Raw genomic sequence first — 22,876 nt, 5'->3', positions numbered from 1 at the left:
CCTCCCGCCCTTCCACGCTTCTCCACCTCCCGCCCTTCCACGCTTCTCCATCTCCCTGACCTTCTACGCTTCTCCATCTCCCCTTGGGCAAAGCGGGCCTCCTTGCTGCAACTCTCCCCAACTCTGTGGGGAGTCCCCTACCTGTCACTTCTCTCTCCTCTGTGTCCCCATCTATCCCTTTGTCATCCCCGGTATTTGTGATCTCCCAGACCCTCTGCTCTCTCTCATCTAAGACTGTCTCCAGATCCTTCATCCTCGCCCCCATCCCTACTGTAAGTTCTCCTAGAACCCTAAGCCCCCTCCTCATATCCCCTCTGGGTTGGTGACTCTGTGCATGTCTGAAAGTTCATCTCTGGCTCTTCTCAGAACTGACAGTCCTCTGGGGGTGTGGGAAGTACTCAAATGTACCCCCACTCCATACCGTATCCCCTTAGGCCCCTCAGGATGCCCGGTCCGAATCAGACTTCACAGCTTCTAGGATCATTGAATGGCTTTCTGTTGCCATGCTTGCTCATTTTGGAGTGAGGGGGGATGGGAATACCTCCAGTCAGACCACTCCAGCATGTCCCCCGCGGCTGCTCCCTGAGAGTTCTTTGGCTGAGTCACTGCAGGAATGGAGATCCCAGCCTGATGAGCAGGTGACTTCCTGTGAGACCCCTCAGGGCTCCATTGGACATTGAGGAGAAAGGAAGGGAGGAAGGTTGACTGTTGGGAGGTGGGGGAGCCAGGGAGCTTAAGAAGACATAGAGGAGCACTGATGGGGAGCTGGCTATGGAGCAGATCAAGTTGCACCCCTATCTCCTCACCCCCACTTGCTGGATGAGAAACCAAAGACACTGCCCTGAAGTCCTGATAGAAAACTCTGCACACAGTCAACTTCTGTTTGTCTGACATCCCTTGCCCTTCTCCCCACCCCATCACTCTGAAATGCCAGAGCACCAAGCCCTGCATACATGGAGGTGGGTGGGCCAAAGTTTGCACTTGGGTGGGATGACTTATATTGATATTTGGGGTGAGAATGGGGGCGGGCAACTGCAAGAACTTGGAAGTTGGTGGGACATCCTGTTGCCTCCCATGTGGGCTGGGCCTGTACCTCGCCACCTGCTGCCCCCTTCTGGCAAGTGCACTTTGAGGCCCTGGCTGGGGCGGGGAGTGTGGGTGACACAGACACCCTCGGGTGCTGTCCCCAGCAGAGCTCCCTGCCCCTCTCTGAAGACAGCGTCTTGTATTTTCTTACAGAGTGACCACAGGCAGGTCCTTAGTTCTCTGCTGTCTGGGGCACTGGCGGGAGCTCTCGCCAAGACAGCAGTAGCCCCCCTGGACAGAACCAAAATCATCTTCCAAGGTAAGTGCTCTTTGTGTGTGTGTCTGTGATAGAGAAGCTGCGGGTTGGTCCCCTCCTCATCCAAAGTCCCCAAACTGCTACAACTTGTTTTTTTAAATGTCTCTTTAAAATCCACAAGGAAACTCTTTGTGCCCCAGGACTACCATGCAAAAGACCCCCCTAGGTAACTGAGAACACAGGATTTATTCCCCCCCATTCTAAAGGCCAGAGTTGAGAACCAAGGTGTCCCCTAGGTCAGTTCCTGCTGGGGGCTCCCGGGGAGGAGACAGCCTTCTTCAAAGCTCTCTGCCTTGTGTCTGTATCTCCCGAGTCCCTGACTCCCCTCTTAGAGGAAGGACCAGCCTTCTAGTATGAGAGCCCGTCCTAGCCCAGCATAACTTCATTTTAATCTGCTTACTACAGTGAAGACCCTGTTTCCAAAGAGGATCACATTCGCCAGTACTGGGGAATGAGGGTGTGGATATATCTCTTGGGGGCACAGCTCAAGAATTCTCTCCATGTACCTTAAGGGCAGAGGGTCCCCTGAAGATGAGGCCTTCCCATACTGCAGATGGTGACCACCTCAATCAGGCCGCTGCCCCTGCACTGTACGGGAGGAGAGGAAGCCGAAAAGCTAGGCCCTCTCCATGCTGAGTCTGTCCCCTTGCCTCTCCGTAGCTCACTTTCCTCATAAAACTTTCCTCCCCAGGAGTGAGTGAGGTGGGAAGGAGCAGCTTCCCTGCCTCCCCACGGGGAGCTATGTTCAGCCAGGGCAGTGTACACCACGACCAGAGAGCAAGGTGGCCTGGGCACAGGGCAGATGTGGAAGTGAGGACGGCTGCCAGACCCCGGTGGGTTCCGGCACTAGCATGGCTCTAGAGCTGGGGGCAAGGTGTACCTCAGAAAGGTACAAGGGGGCAGTCGTGGAGGAGGTTAGCTTATCTGTAGAGGCCTGGAGAAAAGGGAGACCAGAGTTAGGCAGCCTCGCTTCATCCTGAGGGAGCAGAGCCCCCTGACTGAGGAGACAGTGACCCAGACCAGGATGCCCTCCCCAAAGGGGTTTGGTTAAACTGGAGTCTGCTGAAGTGGGGGTGCTGAGCATTGACACCCGCCCCCAGGCACATCGTTCCACGGGCTCTTACAAAGACCCTCCTGTTTACAGAGGTTGGGGGGTAGTGTTTCCCATGGGAGAGGGGTGGGGAACAGCCCTGGTAGAGATGTTGGGCCTTGGGTGGACAACAGTCTCTGGCCGTTCTCGCTCCCCAAGCTCAGAGTGGACCCCAGCCCTGGGGGTCATACAGACTAAGGGCTTCATCCCAGCCATCTAACAATCTGTTGTGTTTCTGGTTTTTTCCAGTGTCTTCAAAAAGATTTTCTGCCAAGGTGAGCACTAGGTCACCATCTGCCCAGTGGGTTGGCAGGAATAGGGGACAGTGCTTCCAAGGTTCTTTCCACCTTTGGTTCCTGCCAGGCCCAAAGCCTCCTATCCCAGCACCCGGGGGAATGTCTGATGCAGCCACCCTAGAGATTAGCCTGAAGTCCCCTTTCTTTGGGACAGGAACTTGATGCCCTAAACCCATGTTTTCCTATTTGATTTATTTTTAAACAGAGAGCTCTTAATCAATGAAAAGCTGGGGTATTTTTAAAAGCTAGACTAGCAGAGACCAACAACACCCACTGATCTGGGATCTGAGTCCACTTTGCTCACCTGGTTTCTAGGGTGCACTTTGCAATAATCAGCGTGTGGGGTGGGGGTTCTCTCATAGGGCCTAGAGCATGTTGGGTGGTGGGGGGCAGGTAAGACTGGGTAGGAAAGGGTGAGGGGTTCAAAGAGTGGGAAAGGGGGGTGTACAGGTGGAGGTGGGGTCTGTGTGGTGGAGTCTGAGGGCTGGGGAGGGGGCCCACGCTCTGCTGGTGCAGAGAATGCCCGGGGCGGCACTGACTTTGCCCTTCCACTCCCCCCAGGAAGCCTTCCGGCTCCTCTACTTCACCTACCTCAACGAGGGCTTCCTCAGCCTGTGGCGAGGGAACTCGGCCACCATGGTGCGTGTGGTGCCCTACGCGGCCATCCAGTTCAGCGCGCACGAGGAATACAAGCGTGTCCTGGGCCGCTACTACGGCTTCCACGGAGAGTGAGGCCCCTGCCCCCACCCCAGGCCCTCTCAGAGTCCCCCCAGCACCCCCTCGCCCAACCCCGATTCCCACTGCAGGCAGAGCTCAGAGGGAAGCACACCTCACTCACGGATGCACGCAGCAGGGGAAGGAAGGCGGCCTAGGGAGCCTCAGAGCGCATCCACCCCAGAGGCCTGGGCCTCGGCTCCCCAGCCCGAGACCTGTAGGCCCCGGAGCAGGTTGCCCTTCTCAGGTGTTGGGGTCTCACCTTCTGGCCCCCACATTTCAGAGCCCTGCCCCCTTGGCCCCGCCTCCTCGCAGGGGCACTGGCTGGAACCACCGCTGCTTCACTGACCTACCCCCTGGACCTAGTGAGAGCTCGAATGGCTGTGACCCCAAAGGAAATGTGAGTCCCACCATGGTGATGGGCCCTCTGTGCTAGGGGGGCTCCCCACTGGGTCCCTCTGAAAGGCCCTGGCTGCACAAAAACTGTGCTGAGAATCCACCCCCTCCCTGCCTGGCACAACAGGCAGGTATGAAGTTCTTTTTTTTTTTTTTTTTTTTAAAGATTTATCCATTTACGCACACAGAGCTGGGCTACAGGCCAGAGGTGCAGGGGCAGTGGGAGGCTACACCAGAGACAGAGTGGGGAGCAGAACAGGCAGATCAACGAAGTACACTGCAGAGGGGAGCAGCGGGCGGGTCAGGAGAGGTCTGCCGCGCCTTGTGGTCACCTCCGGGATGGGGATCGAACTCATGCGGAAGTGGCTTTAGCTTATTAGTGCTGTGCTATAACCTGTACCACCAGGGAGGGCCAGAGACAGAGTGGGGAGCAGAACAGGCAGATCAACGAAGTACACTGCAGAGGGGAGCAGCGGGCGGGTCAGGAGAGGTCTGCCCCATCCGGGATGGGGATCGAACTCATGCGGAAGTGGCTTTAGCTTATTAGTGCTGTGCTATAACCTGTACCACCAGGGAGGGCCACAGTTCTTTTTTTTTTTTTTTTATGTGTATAGGAACTGGGGTACAGGCCAGAGGTACAGGGAGGAGGGGATAAGAAAATTCAACAGAGAAAGAGCGGGGAGCAGAGCAGGCAGATCAACCAAAATATACTTCTAAGGGGAGCCGTGGGTGAGACAGGAGAGGTCTGCTGCACTGTGTGGGTCAGCTCTCTGGCTGGGGACCCAAGTGCTGCAGCAGAGTTGCCTCACAGTGCCTGGCTTCAACTCGTTTTGCCACCAGGGAGGGCCCCAGGTATGCATTTCTATAGCTTCTCCAGCCTGGCTCTAGCAAGCCAAGCCTTTGTTTTGAGTTGGGCCTAGATGGTGCTCATACTTTCTAGGCTTTCTATACCCAGTGCTTTTCCTCTCCAAGTCCATGGCTTTGGCAATTTGACTTTGTCAGCACATGCGAGGGGGATAATTTGAGTGGAGACTGGGATTTGTCCCTCCACTGCCAGGCCTACAGCCTCCCACACGTCGCTCTGTCCCACAGGTACAGCAACATCTTTCATGTTTTCATTCGCATCTCCCGAGAAGAGGGGCTGAAGACCTTGTACCACGGCTTCACGCCCACCATGCTGGGGGTCATCCCCTATGCTGGCCTGAGCTTCTTCACCTATGAGACCCTCAAGAGCCTGCACAGAGGTAATAGGAGTGTAGGGGGACCCCTTCCAGGGTCACACGGACCTCCCAAGTGGAGGCCCCAGGAGGGGCAGGCAGGGCCTAAGTCCCTATCTAGAGAGACGCATTCATCTCATCAGGCATGCCCGAGGGGTCCAGCTTTGCAGCTTTAACACCTCAGTTTAGGCTTTAGGACAGCTGGCAAAGTCCAGTGTTACCCAGTGCACTGGCCTTTGGTGTGTATGGTGTGGTGTGTGCACAGGCGAGCAAAGCGGAAGAGGGTCTCTTATATTGGTAATTTTGAGAAATTTGAAAAATCCAGAAAAACACAGGGAGTGGTATTACCTCACCCACACCTGCCAACCTACAGGAACAAGTGTGATCTACAGGTGACTTCTGCTCATTTGCTCCAAGACATTTGCTAAGGAGAGAAAACATCCCTAGCCCCTGCCCCACCCCCACCCCGGGCCTCCTCATCAGGATTGGGGACCACAGGAAGGTCGCAATCACTTCTGCCTACACCCAGAGTGGAGGGAGCACCGGGAAGTTTCCTGGTTGTGAAGGGGAACAGAGCTGCGTGTCTACGCTCTGACCACTTCAGCCCTGCCTGGACGGCTCTGTCCACGGCGTGGGCCATGGGCTCACCTCCGCTGCCAGAGCTGTTAGCTGTGGCCAGGTTTCCTCTGACTAATGCACGTGCTGGGGCTCTCCTGTGTGGGTGCGACACCCGCAGGCCGCCCCACTCTGCGCCCACTGCGCCTGGGAAGCTGTTCGCGCCCTGTGGCCGCTCCCCACTGCCCCCCTAAACCAGGCTGTCAGCTTCCTTAGTGCCTGCCAACTGGTGAGTGAATCGTAGTTCCTCACCATTTTTACATTTTTAAAAAGCCGTGTTCACCCTCCATGCATCCTTTCATTGGAGCCACTATAAAGATTAGCTTCTGAAGGTGTTTTCTTGACTGGACAGATGGGAGAGATTATTCTGGATCTTGGGACGTGGTTATTTTCTGTGCTCTTATTTCTCAAATTTGATTAAAATGTGACAGGGAGGTAAGGAAGCAGGAAGCCCATGGCTTAAAATGGGTTGGTGACACAGTGAAGGGTTGTGTGGGGGTGCAGGGGTACCACGTGCGGGAATGGGCTTTGGGGGGTTAGATGTGTGGATGCAGGGTACGGGCAGTTCCAGAGCGGGATCCAGAGGTGTGCGACCTCAGCTTGCCCTCACCACCCTTCTGCCCTCACTCACAGAGTACAGCAGCCACCGGCAGCCGTACCCCTTCGAGCGCATGATCTTTGGGGCCTGCGCTGGTCTCATCGGGCAGTCGGCCTCATACCCCCTGGACGTGGTGCGACGGCGCATGCAGACAGCTGGTGTCACGGGCCTCCCTCGCGGCTCCATCTTGCACACTCTGCGCACCATCGTGCGGGAGGAGGGTGTGGTGCATGGTCTCTACAAGGGCCTGAGCATGAACTGGCTCAAGGGCCCCATTGCCGTGGGCATCAGCTTCACCACCTTCGACCTCATGCAGATCCTGCTGCGGCGCCTACAGAGCTAGGAGCCTTCTGGGGATGGAACCGGCGGCCGTGGGCGCTGGACATCGGCCCTTTGCTTTCTGAGCCCCTGGAGCAAGGGTCCACTCAGTTCTACCCTGGCAGTCACACAGGGGCACCTGTGGAACAGAAAGGCAATTCCAAGAGGCCAGCCAGGCCGGGCAGTGCAGTGTTGAGAGAGGAGGGCCAGGGGCTGTGGGGCAGGCTCCCCCCTCCCCAGGAGGTGTCAGGTGTCCCCAAATGCCTGAGTAGGGGGGCGTGGTCAGTGTTGCCTCCTGGCACCTTTAGTCCTTGGACATACTTGGGTTCTAGTGATCCCCTTGCCGCACCCACCTTCCTCTCCTCTTCCTCTCCTCTCCCAGTCTGTGCTTGCAGGGAGGGGAGCCCGAGATGCCCAAAGAGGCTTGGTCCCAGGCCCAGTACAGGCAGAGTGGCTGCCTGGCCAGCTGTGGCTCCATGTACACCCCTGCCCCACCCGCCCCTGTCCTGCCTCTGCTGCGACTTCCGCAACCCCTACATCTGCTCCTACTTAGGAACAGTCTTCTGGGAGTGTATGTATGTAGTGTGAGGCCCAGGAGGGCGTTCTTCCCTTCTGCTGCCCGCCACTGCGGGTTAGTAATGCCTCCAGGCAGCAGGGCTTGGGTAGTGAGCCCCAACTTGGGTCCTCTGCTGAAAACTGGGTGCCAAGCTTGGATTTGGGGTAGAAGCCCTGAGTCTCTGCCCATAGGCACAGTGGCTCCAGGAGAGACCCAGGGCTCCCCACCTGAGCCAGTGCTTGGCCACGAAATGGGGCAACTTAAGCCCCCATGGGGTTGTTTGATATCCATGAATGAAACTCAGTGAGGTGACTGGCAGCCTCTTTCCTCCCAAAATGGGAACCTCAGAGACAGGGTACAACCTGGGAGCAGGAAGCCTGAAGAGTTGGGATACCCAGGGCACCCCCAGGTAACACTTCTCATGGAGAAATCCCCCTCCCCTCCCCTCCCATCCCCAGGGCCTGCCATTTCCTGGTAACATTTGGAGTTTGATTTATTTTTTTTAATTTTTTCAATTTGGCCTGGTCTCTTCTCAGCACAGCCTAACTGGACCCCCGAGGGCAGGTGTCTGCGGTGCGCTTGGCAGCCTGTTGGGTGAAAGAGCTGAGGAGCACCCTTGGCACATCTCTAGTCCTGCCCTGTCTCCCTTCTTGCTTTGGACCTGTGGGTGTGAAGACCCCTCTTTCTGTCTTTCCGCCCATGTGACTACCAGCTAACCCCACTCTCATCTCCAACACCCCCCAGGCCCAGGCCACCCGACGGGGGACTATCCGGGGGACTATCGGGGTTATCCTGTTGGGTAAACATCCCACCCTGTTGCCCAGCACCCAGGAGAGGCAGGGGAAGAGACAGAATGGGGACTGAAGCCTCCTAGACAAGAGATGGCATCAGGGGCCAGGTCCACCCAGGTGTGATGCCAGATGGATGGTTTGGCACCCTGTGGCCAGTCCTGTGACCCCGGAGTGCCTCCCCAGTGGCTGCTGGCCAAGGGGGCCTGGCAGTGTCACCCTCAGCCCGTCACTCCACTGGCTCTCTCTCCCTTCCCACTGGCTGCTTGTCTTGGTCTGCAGTACGTTTGATGCCATAAAGACACTTTGTTTATATATAATGTTTATATATTTTAAAGATTTGTGCCAAGAGAGTATATTTAATAAAAATAATTTTTTCTCCTGTTTATGTCTCCTCTTCGGTTCTGACCTCACTCCCCAGCCCAATGAGCCAAAGCAGCCTGCTGTTATGAATATATTTTAAATATACATTTATCAAATTTTAATTGTGGGAAATATTAATAGTCTCCCTTATCCATCATTTAGATTTCCATGGTTTCAGTTACCCATAGTAAATCGAGTTCAAAAATGCCCCATGCAGTAAAATATTTTGAATGAGGCCACATTCACATCACTTCACTTGTTAACAGTATAATTGTTTTCTCTTATTCTTGGTGGTCTCATACTGTGTCATAAATTAAGCTTCACTATAAAATGCATGTATCTAGGAAAAAACATGGTCTGTGTGGTATTTGGAGCAATTATATTTTCAGGCAGCCACTGGAGGTCTTGGAGTGGATCCTCCATGGCTACTGTACATACTGTGATTTTCTAAAGCACTGCACAGAAGAGCTTATGATGAAAAAGTAGGTCAGCTTCCCAGCTCCCATCCCCAGCCCCTGTTACCTATCTCCCATGTCTCCACCAGAGAGCCAGGTGTGCACACATGCACCTTTGAGGACAGTGCGTGTCTGTCATGCACAGGGGGCTTCGTTCTGAGGATTTGGACCCAAATATGGGCCACTGCTGCCAGGGGCAGGAGGGTGAGGTCGCCAGAGGTCTCCAGCATCTATGGACACTTCCTCTACCCGTAGCCCAGTGCCCAGAACTACGTGCAGGAGTGGGGACACCACAAGGGGAGGGTCATGTGTGCACTCAGGGAATTAAAGGGGCACACATGTAAATGACGCTGCCTGTTTGCAAGCCACTCTCCCACCACACTTCCACATGTGGTCCTTGCCACGCTCCCATCTCTCCTGGTTTATTGGCACTTTATCATCCCCAAAGGTGACTGATTCGATCCTTTCATCCTTTATTGATGGAAAGTTGGGTTCGTAGCAAGCTGTTGACACACTTGCATCATAACATCAGGTTCCTATAGTGGCCATGGCCACAATGACAGGAAAAAGCAGTCTCCTCAACCCCCCTCCATGGGGTGGCCTCAACCCTCCGCCTGTGCCTGCATGTGGTCTTACCAAGCCCTCCTCCCACGCCTTTGGGGACTTGTGACTCCCATCTCCCACCTCCCTCTGCTGGCTCACACTTCCCTCTCTCCAGTCTCTCACCTCTCTCCTCCCCAACCCTGCACCCTGTCATCAGTGACAGCCCTTCCTTCTTGACCTCTTCCTACTCCCTTCTTTATCTCTTCCCCTCCACTTTCATCTTTTCCTTTCACATTGCTGCATTTCTTCTATCCCCATTCCTCCTGCTCCACTTCTGATTCCCAGGACTTTGCTGACCTCCACAGCGAAGCCTGTCCCCCAAGTTCCCATTTTGTCCCCAGTGGCCTGAGCCACAGGGACCTACAGGAACCACCATGCAAAACAGTCCAACCCAGTGTATAAAAAAGCAACCTGTTCCTTTTTATTTGTTCAGAGAAGTACCCCCACCCCCACAAACTGGGCACAGCACCCTAAGAATCCCTGCTACTGTGTCCAGGGCCCAGGAGAGTAGTTTCAAAGCAGATTCTCAAATTCCAAGGGGCCATGGCTCAGGCACTGTGGTGAAAGGAACAGCTCGCTGGACAAGCCCAGAGTCCCCTGCAATGGGGACACGGAGGCACACGGGGAGGGGCCAGGAAAGCAAGCAGCTAGGAGCCAGCCAGGTGCTGGTGGAAGTACAGGCCAAAGAGGCTGCAGAGCAGCTGGCAGGCGGCAGTCCACCAGACCAGGAAGGCAAAGACACCACGCAGGAAGACAGGTGTGAGCAAGCTGCAGAGGGCGCCGGCGATACGGGCGGCTATCTGCTGGGCCTCGTCTTCCCCAGGACCCACTGGAACATCGCTTGCTGAGGATGGAGTGGGGGACGTTAAGGATACTGAGCCTAGACCCCAAGAGTAGCCGCCTGCGAAAAGACAGAGGACAGTGGGCTGGCTGGAGGCACAGGAGGGCTCAACCTCGCATACACTATTCAGCACCGCCCCCACTCGTCTCCAGCCTACCTACCCACCCCCCCACCGCACCCCCCAGTCAGGATTCCTCTCCCATCACATCTGGGGAGCCCTGGCCCTGCCAGACCCTTTCCCCGAGTCCCAGGCTCCGCCCTTACTCCCCCACAGCGCCCCCTTCAACTCCAGCCTCCCCAAGCCCCGCCCCTGCCCCGCCCCATTCCGGCCCACGCCTCACCTAGAGTCTTGAGCAGCAGCGTGCAGTTGAGCGTGAGGATGAGGGGCGTCAGGTACTGCAGGCTCACCACCGTCACGTAGCAGTAGACCCGCACCACCTGGTAGGCAAACAGCGATGGCCGCAGTGAGGTCCCTCTGCAGGCCCTGAACTCGGAGCCCTGGCCCCCTGGGCACCTTACCCTCCGCTGGATCTCCCTGGCTTCGATACGGCCAGCCTCACGCCGCAGCTGCTCCACCCGGGACTTGGCCAGGCACAGGTAGGCCTGCAAGTGTGGCCTGGTCACTGCCAATCGCAGTAGACACAATGCCACTAGCACCCAGAGGCGAATCGAATCGAAGGCAGAGTCAGACAGCCTGGGGAAGGGACAGCGAGCTAGCAAGGTGGCCGGGGCACAACCCCCAGAGCTTGCACAGGACTCACGACTCCCATGTCAGCTCCCAAGGCTGGAGTACAGATTCCCTCTGCCCTCATGCCGAACCCCATCCTCATACGCACAGGGAGACAGGTGCCCCCCTAATGGGCATCTGGTGCAGGAGGTCCCGTGCAATGGGTTTGGTCCAGAGCCACAGGATGAACAGGGGGGACAGGAAGCTCATGTGCAGGAGCAGCCTGGGGGGCAAGGGCAGAGGATGAGGCTGAGCACAGTCCCCCTAACCTTCTCCAGGTCCTGTACCCCACCCACCAGGCTGCCCACATAACTGCAGCAGGGGCCGGTCTTCTGACATGGTCAGGGCATCCCGGTGGGTCTGAGCCAGCCGCAGGCCTGGGAAGGTGAGGAAGGCGCCCAGTATGGAGCCCATGAACGCCAGACCTATGCGAATGGCCAGCTTGACCAGAGGGAGCCTGGGGAGAAGAGAAGGGTCAGGCAGCCCCAGTAACCATGTGCACAGTCTACTGGACAAAAGCCGCCCCCGCCCAGCCCCTTCCCAGGACTTACGCCCAGTCCCAGCCCTGCGACTTCAGGAGCGGCTCCAAGTTCTGGGTCATGCTGGCCATGCCTGGGGAGGACAGGAGAGGGTGTGCAGAGTGGTGCCCAGGCTTCAGCACCCACCCGACCCACTCCCATCAGACATCCTGTGCTCCCCAAGTAGGAACGTGTGGTGGCAGCTAGGCCCTATGCCATGCACTGGGACAACTCTACGTTCTAGTTACATGTGGTTATCAGAGAACCAAAGAATGCACCTGCAGAACCCTTGATGACACTAGGGGGCATGGGGGCACTGATTCTGAGATTCTGGATTATACCAGGACTCTGTGGAGACAGGACGGGATCTGGCAGGGAAAAAAATCAAAGTGGTGCAAAAAAAAGTCCTCAGATTGGGCCCCCAGGTTTCCCAAAGAGTACAAGCAAATAAATATGAACTCAAGCAAAATCACCAAACATACAAGGAAACAAATTGCCATAAAGGAAAATCAGCAGAGAAAAACCAGACAAGTTTAAATTAAAGGACTTCAGAAGTTGGCATTGTCAGTTATGTGTGAAATGATTATGGGAAACAAAAGCTAGATTCAGAAGACTACCTCAGATAAACATAATTACTGACATGGTTGATAGTTCGTTAAATGGTATATTAGAAACAGCCAAAGGCAGAATGAATGAATTGGATCTGGGAAAATCACTCAGACTCCAACTCAGAAAGTCGAGAAGATGGGAAATGTGAAGGTCAATTAGAGATGAGGAAGACAGAACAAAAAATTCAGCATATGTTAAACCAGAGCCCTAGAAAGGAAGAAGCGAGGGAATGAAAAGAGGAGGTTTTGGAAGAGAAAGTTTGAGAAATCTGCAGAATGTATGACACACACAAACAATGTCAAGCCAGAGAAATATGAAGAAATCCATACCTAGACACTGTAGTGAAACTGCACTAGAAAGAGATCGTAAAGCAGCCAGGTAGTTAAAACTGATCACCTATAAAGGAATAACAATTAGCTGGCAGCCATTATCAACAGCTACAACAGGAAAGGAATATATGTAAAGCCAAAAAGTAAGAAATTAGAAACAAGGTCAAACTATGTCAGTTATCACAACAAATGTATAGAGATTAAACTTTGAACTTAACGAAAGTTCAAATACCTGTCTTTTTTATTATATTTTTTAAGGAAACATACTGCAATGTAAGAGAGAAAAGGAATGTTAAAGAGATATAGCAAATACTAATCACAAGAAAGCTGGTGTTGCACATATGAAGTTGCTAAGAGATTGGAGCTAAAAAGTCCTCCTCCCAAGAAAAGTAACTTTACTATTTGGTGATAGATGTTAACTAGCTATGCTGTAGTGATCATTTTTGCAATATATACAAATACAGAATCATGTTGTATACATGAAACCAATATGTTATAGATGTCAATTCTACCATGATGGAAAAAAAGAAAGTTGGAAATACTGTGTTACGACAGGTTGACTAGACTAGGATGGATTATTAGAGACACAGGGGACAATACAGCATGACACAGTGCATGACTGAACAGGAGCGTGGAGCAATTCTAAACTTGTAAGCACCTTGTCAGTTAGCCTCAAAAAATATGAAGAGAGCCCAACCATCCCAGGGGAGACTGGCCCTCGAATGACCCACAGGTCAGAGACAAAAAATGATGGAGATCTCAGCACACGGAAGTACTTGTTTTCTTCAAGAAGACCGAAAGGAACCTGCAGTTCACTAAGAATGCAGTTGTTTAGCAGTTACTCCACTGACATGCTGGGTGAACTGAAAATGCCAGCCACTATCTCTTAAGGTGAACATATCCCTCACCACCCTCAAATTCTGTGCCCGAAAGACACCATCGTGTGTGTGTTTAGACAAGTGTGGAGGAATGCTCCTGAATCACTGTGGAAAAATTAGTATCTAGAAAGTAAATGTCCACCAGTGGGAAGATAGACAAACAGACATGGGGAAGTCTCACAAGCCGCCCAGACCAACACAGCCCAAGTCTGGAAACAATGTCCCAAGAGCAGAAAGTCACAAGTTGGAAGACTGTGTTGGCTGGTGCTGTCCACAATGACAAACAAAACTGAACAGTATGGAAAGAACAAAAAATGATGTAAAAATAAACTGTTCTATTATTAAAAAAAACTCAACAGTGAATTCTTTAGGAGCAAAACGTATGTGATGAAACTTTTCTTTCAAAGACAAAGGACTAGTTTCGGCTGGGAGAAGAGAGAGAGGGCAAAGGAATCAGGACAGAGCACCAAGGACATGCAGGAGTGTTGGGAATGTTTCCATTTTTACTTGAGAGGTGGGTTCATGATTACTTACTGATTATTTTGCTTTGTGACTTACATATGCGTCTCCTATGTAGAAAACATTAAGTCATTTTAAAAAATGAAAATCAAAGAGAACTGGTGAAGATGAAACTCAAAGGAGTCAGCTGGGATGTGTGGGCTGTGGTGAGGATGTGAGGATCTGGTCTTTATCCAAAGACCATTAAAATCTGTTCAGGCAGAGAAGTGATGTGATGTGATCTGAATTATATTTTCAAAAGATCAGTCAAGGAATAGATAAAGTCAAAAAAAAAAAAAGGAAACTAAGGAAAAATATTTGTACATACAAAGATAAATTTCCTTAATATATAAAGAGATCCTACAAATCAATAAAAGACCCAACAACCTAGTAGAAAACTAGGCAAGATAACAGACCATTTTTGAAAGGGAGCTCTAAAATTCTAAAGTATCTCTTCAACACATACAGTGATTCAATTTCACTTATATTTCCACCCACTAGTTCCCCCCAAATGAAAAAGTCTAAGAAAACATATTGGAGAGGAATCAGCCTGCTCATCCATCTTTTTCTGAAGGGCAATTTGCAATATTATCAAAATTACAAATGTACTTTCTTGATGAGAGACACATATAGAAGGTTATTCCTAAACAACAAGATTTTGTGCAACAATGTTTAAGAGTCAAAGACTTACATATCCATAACTAAAGGCCTGGTTAAATAATCAAAACTTCCTAAAATGAAATATTACATAGCTATTATTAAAAAATAGAAACAGAAGGGTCCTCCCTGGTGGTGCAGGAGGTTAAAGCACAGCACTAAGAAGCTAAAGCCACTTCAGCATGAGTTCCATCCCCTGAGTTCAATCCCCTCCCAGAAGTGATCCACATGGCGCAGCAGACCTCTCCTGACCCGACGACCGCTGTTCCCCTCAGCAGTGTACTTTGTCAGTCGGCCTGTTCTGCTCCCCACTGTCTCTGGTGAATCCTCTCACTGCCCCTGCACCTCTGGCCTGTACCCCAGTTCTGTATGCATAAATAAACAAATCTTAGAAACAGAAATGACACTGAAGGTAGTGTCACTGCATGTAGTATCAACGGCCTCCCATATTGATTGTTTCTAAGGGAGGACAAGGTGTGGCACCATAGATGCTACTATCTAACGTGAATAAAGCAAAGAGGAACCCTAGGCTGCGTCTGGGAGAACTAGTGTGGAAACGTGATTTTCACTCTATATTCTCTTGTACATAAATGCTGTGCCATTCACTAATTTCTTTTCCTTTCCAAATTACTTTTTTAAAAACTTATTTATTTATGCATACAAGAACTGGGGTACAGGCGAGAGGTATGGAGTGAGAGGATTCACCAGAGAGAGTAGGGGGCAGAACAGGCAGGTGTACTGAAATACACTGCTGCGGGGAGCAGCAGGCAGGTCAGGAGAGGTCTGCTGCACCATGTGGGTCAGCTCCCTGGCTGGGGATGGAACGGGTGCTGTAGTGGCTTGGGAAAGCTTCATAGTGCTGCACTTCAATCCAGTGCACCACCAGGGAGGCCCTTCCTGTCCAAATTAAATTAGAATAGGTCCATAGGACATCACTAGCTGCTGAGTGAGGACACAATGGAGTGGACAGAAGTGCCCATGTAAAAGACCACAGCTGTGGTGTCTGCCAGACTGTGAGGTCAGATGTCCTTTCACCCCAAAGACCAAAGGATACCCAGGATCTAAGCACCCACAGGGACTGCGCAGACTCCAGGCTTGACTCATGGTGTGTGAGTAAGAAAGCCACCTAGACCACTTCCTGGGCCAGCTTTCCAGAGGGACTGATGGAGGTATGACTTCACCTCTACCTGCACTGCACATACCTGGCTCAAGGCCCAGCTCGAGGGTGTCTTCCCGCACCACCTGCACCAGCATAGCCAGCAGTAGGAAGAGGAAGGCGAAGGTGAGACACACGGAGCGCTCACCCCCCTCTTCGGCGCTGAAGTACAGCCGGGTCACCATCAGGAACACCTTGCTGAAGGCAAGGTTAAGGAGGCTTCGGAGTATGCCTCTGCTCACCCTCACACTGTCAGTAACCTCCCCCAATGCCACAGCACAAACACTGAAGTTTGGGTTTGGAGTCCAATGGAGCAGGAACAAGTCGTAGACAAGGGGCACAATGCGCTCAAGCCTGTGTGGTGGGGTAGGGTGGTGCCTGGGCCAGGCCTACAGCGTGGCCTCATCATACTGCCTGTGACCAGGTAGAAACAGACACCAAGTATCTCTCCTCTCCGGTCTCCCCAGCCCACCCTGCCTGGCTGAACTTAACAGTAAGTAAAGAGTTCCTCTGACAAGCTACCAGAGGCATTAGGGCTATTTCCCAAACTGTCCTGAAAGACACTCACAGGGCCTTTGAGAGTCAGGTTTTGTGGCAATGAAGAAAATCTTGATAAAATTAGCATCAGAAAGATGTGGGGGGTGAGGGGAGGCTCTCACACTTCAGCCCTAACCTTTATGTGCTTGTTTTCTTCATTTCTGCCCCAAAGGAGCTATCCAGCATTTTTTTATTTTTTAAAAAGATATATTTATGCATACAGGAACTGGGGTACAGGCCAGAGGTGTGGGGGTGAGAGGATTCAGCAGAGACAGAGCGGGGAGCAGAACAGGCAGATCTACTGAAGTACACTGCGGAGGGGAGCAGCGGGCGGGTCAGGAGTGGCTGCCTGCCACAAGGGTTAGCTCTGGGTCAGCTCCCAGGCTGGGACTGGGCTGGGATGAACTCAGTGCTAAGTGGCTGGTGCTAGCTTGATAGTGCTAGACTTTAACCCTTGCACCACCAGGGAAGCCCCTGTCCCCTCCCTACACTTCTAAACAGACAAAGCCTACTCTGCTTCCCCTTTTTACCTGTAACAGCAAGCCCTTCTCCTTGGTCTCCCAAATTTGCCTGCAGTCCACCATACCTTGCATTCCCCAAATGGCAATTCTTCTGCTATCCTAAATAAACCATTTTGCTATGAAAAGAACTGGTATTTTTGTTTCTTTAGACCAACAGTTTCAAGAGGGGCTTCCCTTCTTCACAAGGACATTTTCTTTGAGGACTTGGGACCTCAAATCTGCAGGCTTGCCTTGGCTATGTAGCTTTGAAAATTTGCAGGAGAATGGACAGGGCTAAGTAAGGTGTGTAGAGCTGGCAAAGCCTCAGAGGTCTGCAGAACCCTCTTGCCGGTGCTTCAGCTATTACGGTGAGGAAGCTGGTGGGGCATTTAGGGGACCATGTCCCCAGTCCACACCATGGCAAATGAGATGATGGCTGCTCAACCCACCAAATTCTAGGGAGGTTTGTGGCACAGCGGTCATCCGACAGATCATCAGGGAGAGCAAACCTCGGCCCGCTGCTCCCCATCTCAACCCCAAAAGGATACATGGAGAAGGCGACGGTGAGCAGACACCAGAACACGGCAATATTGGCCTCCTTGGCCGGGCCCAGCACAGAGTAGTAGGCCTCCGTGAAGAGGTACACGCCACCCGAGTACACGGCGAAGTCCAGGAACCACTGGTACTCCAAGAAGAAGCGCAGGACTGTGGGGACACGTGCTCAGCCCTGGGCCACCCAGAGGGATGGACCGACAACCCGCAGGGCCGGCCGGGACAGGGTGGGTTGTTACCAAGGGCATCCACAGCTGTGAGGGGGCAGGTCTCCAGCTGGAAAGGGGCATCTCGGGGCACCGACAAAGGCCTCTCCTCACTGAAGCCATTGGCCCACCTGGAGGGGGAGCATCAGAGCAACATCCTCCCTCCCCCCAAGTCAGCTCAACCACCCCACCCCCAGGGTTCACCTCTCACCCAGCGACAGGGTAATCTAGAAGGTACCTCCTCCCCTGCCCCAGCCTGTGTGTCCCCTGCACACCTGTGTGGTGGCACTACCTGCCCGGAGCAAATTTGCAATAAATGTTAGATGCAACCAGTGAATGAGGGAGACCACCTCCTCTGCCCAAGGTGTCCCATTCTGTGCCCAGCGTGGCAGACAGTGTGGTAGGCAGGGCAGGCCCTGTGCCCTGATGGCCACCAAAGCTGGGGTCACTCACCGCTCCCTCCTGCCTCTGGGCTTCTGCTTGCCTGCCAGGGCCCTGAGCTCCTCCTCGGATGGGTGCTTGTACCGGAAGAGACTGAGGGCAAGGTGAGTGGTCAGAGGAGCTCAGCCCTGGTGGCTGGAGTCAGAGGGATGCCCAGAACAGGGTGGACAGGCGTCATCAAGGACAGGGGAAGGCTCAGAAGGCAGAATAGGAGTTGGCTGGGGTTGCAGCTGGGTCCTGGATACCCCTGAGTTGTCAGCTCTTGTCCCACAGAGCAAGTATGTGCATTGTGCCAGGAAAAGAGTTCAGAATCTCAAAAGGGCTCCAGGCCCAAAAAGGGAAAAAAGCATGGGGGCAGGAGGGGTGAGGAGATCCACAGCAAGTAGGGTAGAAAGAGAAGGAATGGGGGAACCTCTGATGGCGTCGCTAGTGTACAGATCCTCAAAATGCATCCAGCTGTGCACTTCAAATGCTTGCAGCTATTGCTTGCCAGTGAGATCTCCATGTGGTGGTATGGCTGAGGTGGGACTGGAGGGCCAGAAAGGACATGACCCCAACGCCAAGATGGTGGGGCTCACCTGCCATTGCAGAGCAGCCAGCGTGCGAAGGAGCAGTGTGGAGCCAGCCGGTGCATTAGGGTGGCAGTGAGCAGGGTCACCACCAGCTGCACGCCGAGCACCGCCTGTGGGAGGGGACATGACGGGCAGTGACTGCCAGAGGGTCGCAAGTTCACTCCTCCAACCCGGCTATTTATAGAGACAGTTGCAGGGGGGTAGGGGAACCTCCCCCCAACCCTGAGAGCCCCTGCTGAGTGTGGAATCCCCCAAGTGGCTGTGGCAGGGGTGAACAGAGAGCAGAAGCAAAGATGGTTCTCTTGCAGCCTCCACTGTGGATTTCAGGTGCTAATCTCCTGAACCCCAATTTTCTTAACTGAAAATGGGTACTTCCAGCTTTGTTTCATTTACTGCTCACAACCACCAACCTAGACCCCAACCGCCAAGGGATCACTGAGGAGTAGCGGCTACCCGCTGTCCATCCCACCCACTCACCACTGTTTCTAGCTTCAGCTCACCCAGCCAAAGCTCTCCAGCCTAAAATGAGCCCCAGTGGCTACATCTCCTCCATTCTCCAGCCTTGCTGGACAGCTGGCTGTTTCTGAACACCACTACCCGAGGGTAAAGACCTAGTGCCTCAGTAGGATCACTGACTTCTCTTTCATTAGGAATATTCTCATCAAATTTTCCATAGCAACCTTTTAAAACCATAATTCTTAACATCCTTTCACAGAGTTATTTCTTTAAGTTTTAGAAGAAATATTTTTGGTAATTTGTCTAAAAGCTGAAGGCGGGGTTTCCTGCTTAGGTACATACTGATTTACTAGCAATAATTACAGAATTGTATAAAGTTACGTTCTCGGGAAAGCTGTCTACTCGTCTTACAGCTTAAAATTAACTAAAGTGAAATAAAGATGACTTTAACATTAAAATTAATTCTTATAGTTGCTTTAATCAGACAGAATAAGCTAACTTTAATAGGGAAAGCTTGTAGTGCTAGCCCACCTGGCACTGTCAATCAGAACGACAGCTAGGCAATCCCCCATGAAAATAACCCCTTGGATAGATTCCCTCTGCCTGGGACTTGTAAACCAAGGCCAGAGACCTTTTCCACTGTCAGGATGAGTTCTTTCTAGCGGGTTGCTCTTTTCCCCACCCCGAAGTATAGAATGACAGGTGGGCACAAAGGGCAATGGGATAGGGTGTAGCCTCTGAGCCCTCAGGGCATCCTACCAGAGCTGCTCCTCCTAGTGTCCCCTCCCCCCCAACCTAGCACCTTCCTTGATTCCTCCCAGGTGCTCCCCTGCCCGTCTTACTAGTAGTCCCCCAAACATCAGGCCTCCCAGCTCTAGGCCAACTCCTTTGCCCACTTGCAGGCCTTCTCCACCCCCCCCCCAGGCCCTTCCCCTAAGGCACCAGCACTGACCATCACTAGCCCCTCCAAGTGACCCCGGCCCTTCCCAGTCTTCATTAACACACAACTGCAATTCTGCAGTCTGCCAGGTCCAGCCTAAGACCCCCACTTCACTGCACAGATCTCTCCCCAGCCTCCCTGCAGCCAACCAATAGGAACTGAGGCCCTGCAGAACCCTTGGCTCTCTACCACTGACCCATCACCCTCTGCCACCTCTTCTGGAGAAGACCCACGGTTTACAGTGAGGTCCTATCACATAGGGAGGAAGGAGAGAGGGAGGGAGGAAGGGATGGGAGGAAAGAGGAAAAGGAAGCACAGATGTAAGGCAAGCATTTCTCCACTCAAAGTTCCCCAGATTTGTCCAGTGATGGACAAGTCCTTCCCCTCAGTAGCCTCAGATCCAGATGCAGACCTCTCCAAAATCTGCTGTAGCCTTTCATCAGCCCACTCCCTCTGCTGCTCAAAGCCTTTCCCTAGATACCTGAGATGGAGAAGTCACTGTGACTTTCCTGCATCCCTCTGGCCGCACCTCCCACAGTGTCCTGTACTGTGGCCTGGAACATGCTCACTTTGCCGGAGTTCCTACTTTAGGCCCACCTCAAAGCCTGCTTTGAGGCAGCAGGGTTGGGCTACCTTCTGATCCCTTTTCCCCCACCCCAATCCCTCCCTCTGCCCAGTCCCAACTCTCAGGTGTTGGACCTGGCCAGCTGGGACAGGACTAAATTTGAAGAGTTGTGCCCACAGCAGGGGAGACCTTAGAATTCTAACAACTAGTGTCCAGTTCCAGGACTCTCACCCACTCCAGGACACCCGGTAGCCCTCATCTGGCTCCAGGAGTGTTCGTGGTCCTGCATCAGGGAACCCGCAGAGGAACCAGTTAGCAAGACCACACTGGTACCAAAGGGCCCTCGTGGCACCGTGGGCTCCAGCAGGATCCCCCTCCCTGCAAGGCCTCCCTCGCAGATTTCTCCAGTCCCCTCCGCAGGACTAGGACCCCTCGACTCCGGCCCCTAGAGGAGTCTTAGAGATTTGCCAAAAGATCCCTAACGCTCGGGGTCTCCCAGTCTCCTTGGTCCCACAGAGAGGCTCTGACACATGGCCCGCAGTTAGACCCTCCCTCGTCCCTCAGAGCGCCCAACCTCCACAAAGAGACCCCGTCCCCTTGATGTCCCCCAGACCTCCCTCGCGGGATCCCCGGCGGTAGGGTCCCCTACGCCGGGGTGGGGTCCCCTACGCCGGGGTGGCGGGCTCACCATGTCGCGGGTGAGCGGACCCAAGGGCCTGTGGCGCGGTGCACCTCTTGGGAGTTTCACCAATCAGAACCTGACTCTGGTCTGACAAGCATCCCAAGGCACCAATCACCAGGCTCAGAGTTGGGACAAATCATGAGGGAACGGGTAACTCGCATTGCATGCCGGAAGTTGTAGTTCTAAGCCGCTGGGCGCTTTCCTACTGCTGTAGAGTCTGGAATGGCTTTGCAGCCTCTCAGAGTCTTAGATCCTTCACCTACGCCTGGGTTGACGCTTTGTCTCCTGCTAGATAGCCTGAGAACCTACGTTCTAGCCATCACCGTTGTACTCACTATAGTACAGATTGACACCAGTCATACTATTTAATACCCCCAAACTTCTGCAAATGCAGCCTTCCACCTCAAAATGCCTCCCTTCTGTATCTTTTCACCTGGCAGGCTGCAAGCCACAAAAACATTAATTTCAAGTGTGCTCCAGCAAAAGTGGGAAAATTTTGGCCTATGTAATGGAAAATCTATTGGTAATGTCTAACCTTCAGGGTCTAACCTAACTGGGTCGAGGACGATCTATCACTCTCAGGAATTGAATATTTTTCTGTTTCAATGCTGCATGTATTTTGCTATCTGTATTTCCATGGATAAGTTTGTCTGCATGAATGTGACCAATGTGTTTATGGTGGGTGGGTACCTGTGATTGTAGCTAGTATAATGAACTATCTTTTATCTCTCTGGATCTTTTGCCTTTATTTATGAGCATATGTCTGCCTGAAGGGGATTCGCTGTGAATTTGGGCACAGAGTGTCCCCTTGAAAGAGTGAGTCCTCTTGAGAGAGAATGTCATAAGGGTCACTGGGATTTCCCAAACCCGCAAGGTCAAGAGATTCCCTTAAGTATTCAAATTCAACAGATAATCAAATTCAGTGAGTAGGGATGAATTTAGGCAATTAGGATTAAACTATAATTTTTTAAAGCAGGCATGAAGTTCAATGGGGGTGGTCCATTTATTTATGTTTATATATATATATATATATATATATTCTAAAGATTTATTTATGCATATAGAACTGCAGTACAGGCCAGAGGTGCAGGGGTAGTGAGTGGATTCACCAGAAACAGACTAGGGAACAGAACAGACAGGTCAATGAAGTACACTGCTGAGGGGAGCATTGGGACTGTCAGGAGAGGTCTGCTGGGCCATGTGATTTAGCAACCTGGGTGGCTGCAGTGGCTATCATGACTGGCAATAGCTTGATAGCACTGTGTCTTTAACCCCTGCACCACCAGGGAGGCCCCAAGTATTACTTCCAAGTAGAGATTGGATTGTAAAAGTTTGATCAAACATATATTTTTTAAAGATTTTATTTATTTATGAGTACCATCACTGGGATATAGGCCAGAGGAGCAAGCTGTGAGAGGATTCATCAGCGACAGAGTGGGGAACCGAACAGACAAATTGGCTGAAATATACTGTTGAGGGGAGCAGCAGACAAGACAGGAGAGGTTTGCTGTGCCATGTAGGTCAGCTCCTGGCTGATTGAACCCATGCTGCAGTGGCTGCCAATAGCTTCATAGTGTTGTACTTTAACCTGTTGCACCACCAGGGAGGGCCTGATTAAACATATTTTTAAAGGTTTTAATCCAGTCATTGGCATCAGAGTGTGCTTTCCCATTTGCAAAATTATAATTCAGTAGGCCAATACCTCAAAGGTTGGATGACATAACCACTTTGAGACATGGGGTTAGTTTTCAGGGAATCTGCAAAAATACCTTGCAAATAACCATGTTCATTCTATTCTACAACCCTTGTGTCTGAGTTGACTGAACTGTGGAGATTCTTCTGTAATTTACTGTGCTCAAAG

General features: G+C 52.3%; 2 protein-coding genes across 5 annotated transcripts in view; one reads left to right on the top strand and one right to left on the bottom strand.

Moving 5' to 3' along the window:
- Positions 1 to 7,913, top strand: part of SLC25A42 (solute carrier family 25, member 42) — a 24,918-nt gene extending 17,005 nt beyond the window's left edge. For both annotated transcript variants that reach the window (XM_012729248.1, XM_004688592.2), the window contains exons 3-8: positions 1,240 to 1,345; positions 2,682 to 2,707; positions 3,290 to 3,456; positions 3,726 to 3,842; positions 4,931 to 5,082; positions 6,304 to 7,913. In XM_012729248.1, coding sequence (XP_012584702.1) covers positions 1,240 to 1,345; positions 2,682 to 2,707; positions 3,290 to 3,456; positions 3,726 to 3,842; positions 4,931 to 5,082; positions 6,304 to 6,611 — 876 coding nt within the window. In that variant the 3' untranslated portion in view covers positions 6,612 to 7,913. The remainder of the gene's footprint in view (positions 1 to 1,239; positions 1,346 to 2,681; positions 2,708 to 3,289; positions 3,457 to 3,725; positions 3,843 to 4,930; positions 5,083 to 6,303) is intronic.
- A 1,644-nt stretch (positions 7,914 to 9,557) lies between these two features.
- Positions 9,558 to 21,078, bottom strand: TMEM161A (transmembrane protein 161A). 3 transcript variants are annotated; one of them, XM_012729319.1, is made up of 12 exons: positions 21,022 to 21,078; positions 18,379 to 18,482; positions 17,813 to 17,893; positions 17,393 to 17,490; positions 17,150 to 17,306; positions 15,611 to 15,762; positions 11,471 to 11,531; positions 11,233 to 11,376; positions 11,029 to 11,142; positions 10,712 to 10,886; positions 10,534 to 10,630; positions 9,558 to 10,195 (listed from the first exon to the last, which is right to left on the bottom strand). In XM_012729319.1, exons 1-12 carry the CDS (start codon positions 21,022 to 21,024, stop codon positions 9,999 to 10,001), a joined length of 1,383 nt encoding a protein of 460 aa, XP_012584773.1. In that variant the 5' UTR covers positions 21,025 to 21,078; the 3' UTR covers positions 9,558 to 9,998. The 3 variants fall into 3 exon arrangements, with proteins under 3 accessions (XP_012584773.1, XP_012584774.1, XP_012584772.1); XM_012729318.1 differs by having other exon boundaries at positions 9,566 to 10,252; XM_012729320.1 differs by lacking the exons at positions 11,029 to 11,142; positions 11,233 to 11,376 and having other exon boundaries at positions 9,563 to 10,252.
- Between the last annotated feature and the right edge of the window lie 1,798 nt (positions 21,079 to 22,876).

This window comes from Condylura cristata, unplaced genomic scaffold (assembly GCF_000260355.1).
Source record: "Condylura cristata isolate star-nosed mole 26May11 unplaced genomic scaffold, ConCri1.0 scaffold00024, whole genome shotgun sequence".
Classification (NCBI taxonomy): domain Eukaryota; kingdom Metazoa; phylum Chordata; class Mammalia; order Eulipotyphla; family Talpidae; genus Condylura; species Condylura cristata.
Note: the sequence above shows the minus strand (reverse complement) of the source record. Positions and strands in the feature narration are given on the sequence as shown.

What these genes read in the sequence shown, in the direction of transcription:
- TMEM161A (XM_012729318.1), bottom strand. An exon ending in TCGCAGGGCTGGGACTGGGC is followed by an intron (nt 11,377 to 11,470) that starts GTAAGTCCTGGG and finishes TCTTCTCCCCAG; the next exon opens with GCTCCCTCTGGTCAAGCTGG. An exon ending in GAAGACCGGCCCCTGCTGCA is followed by an intron (nt 11,143 to 11,232) that starts GTTATGTGGGCA and finishes CTTGCCCCCCAG; the next exon opens with GCTGCTCCTGCACATGAGCT.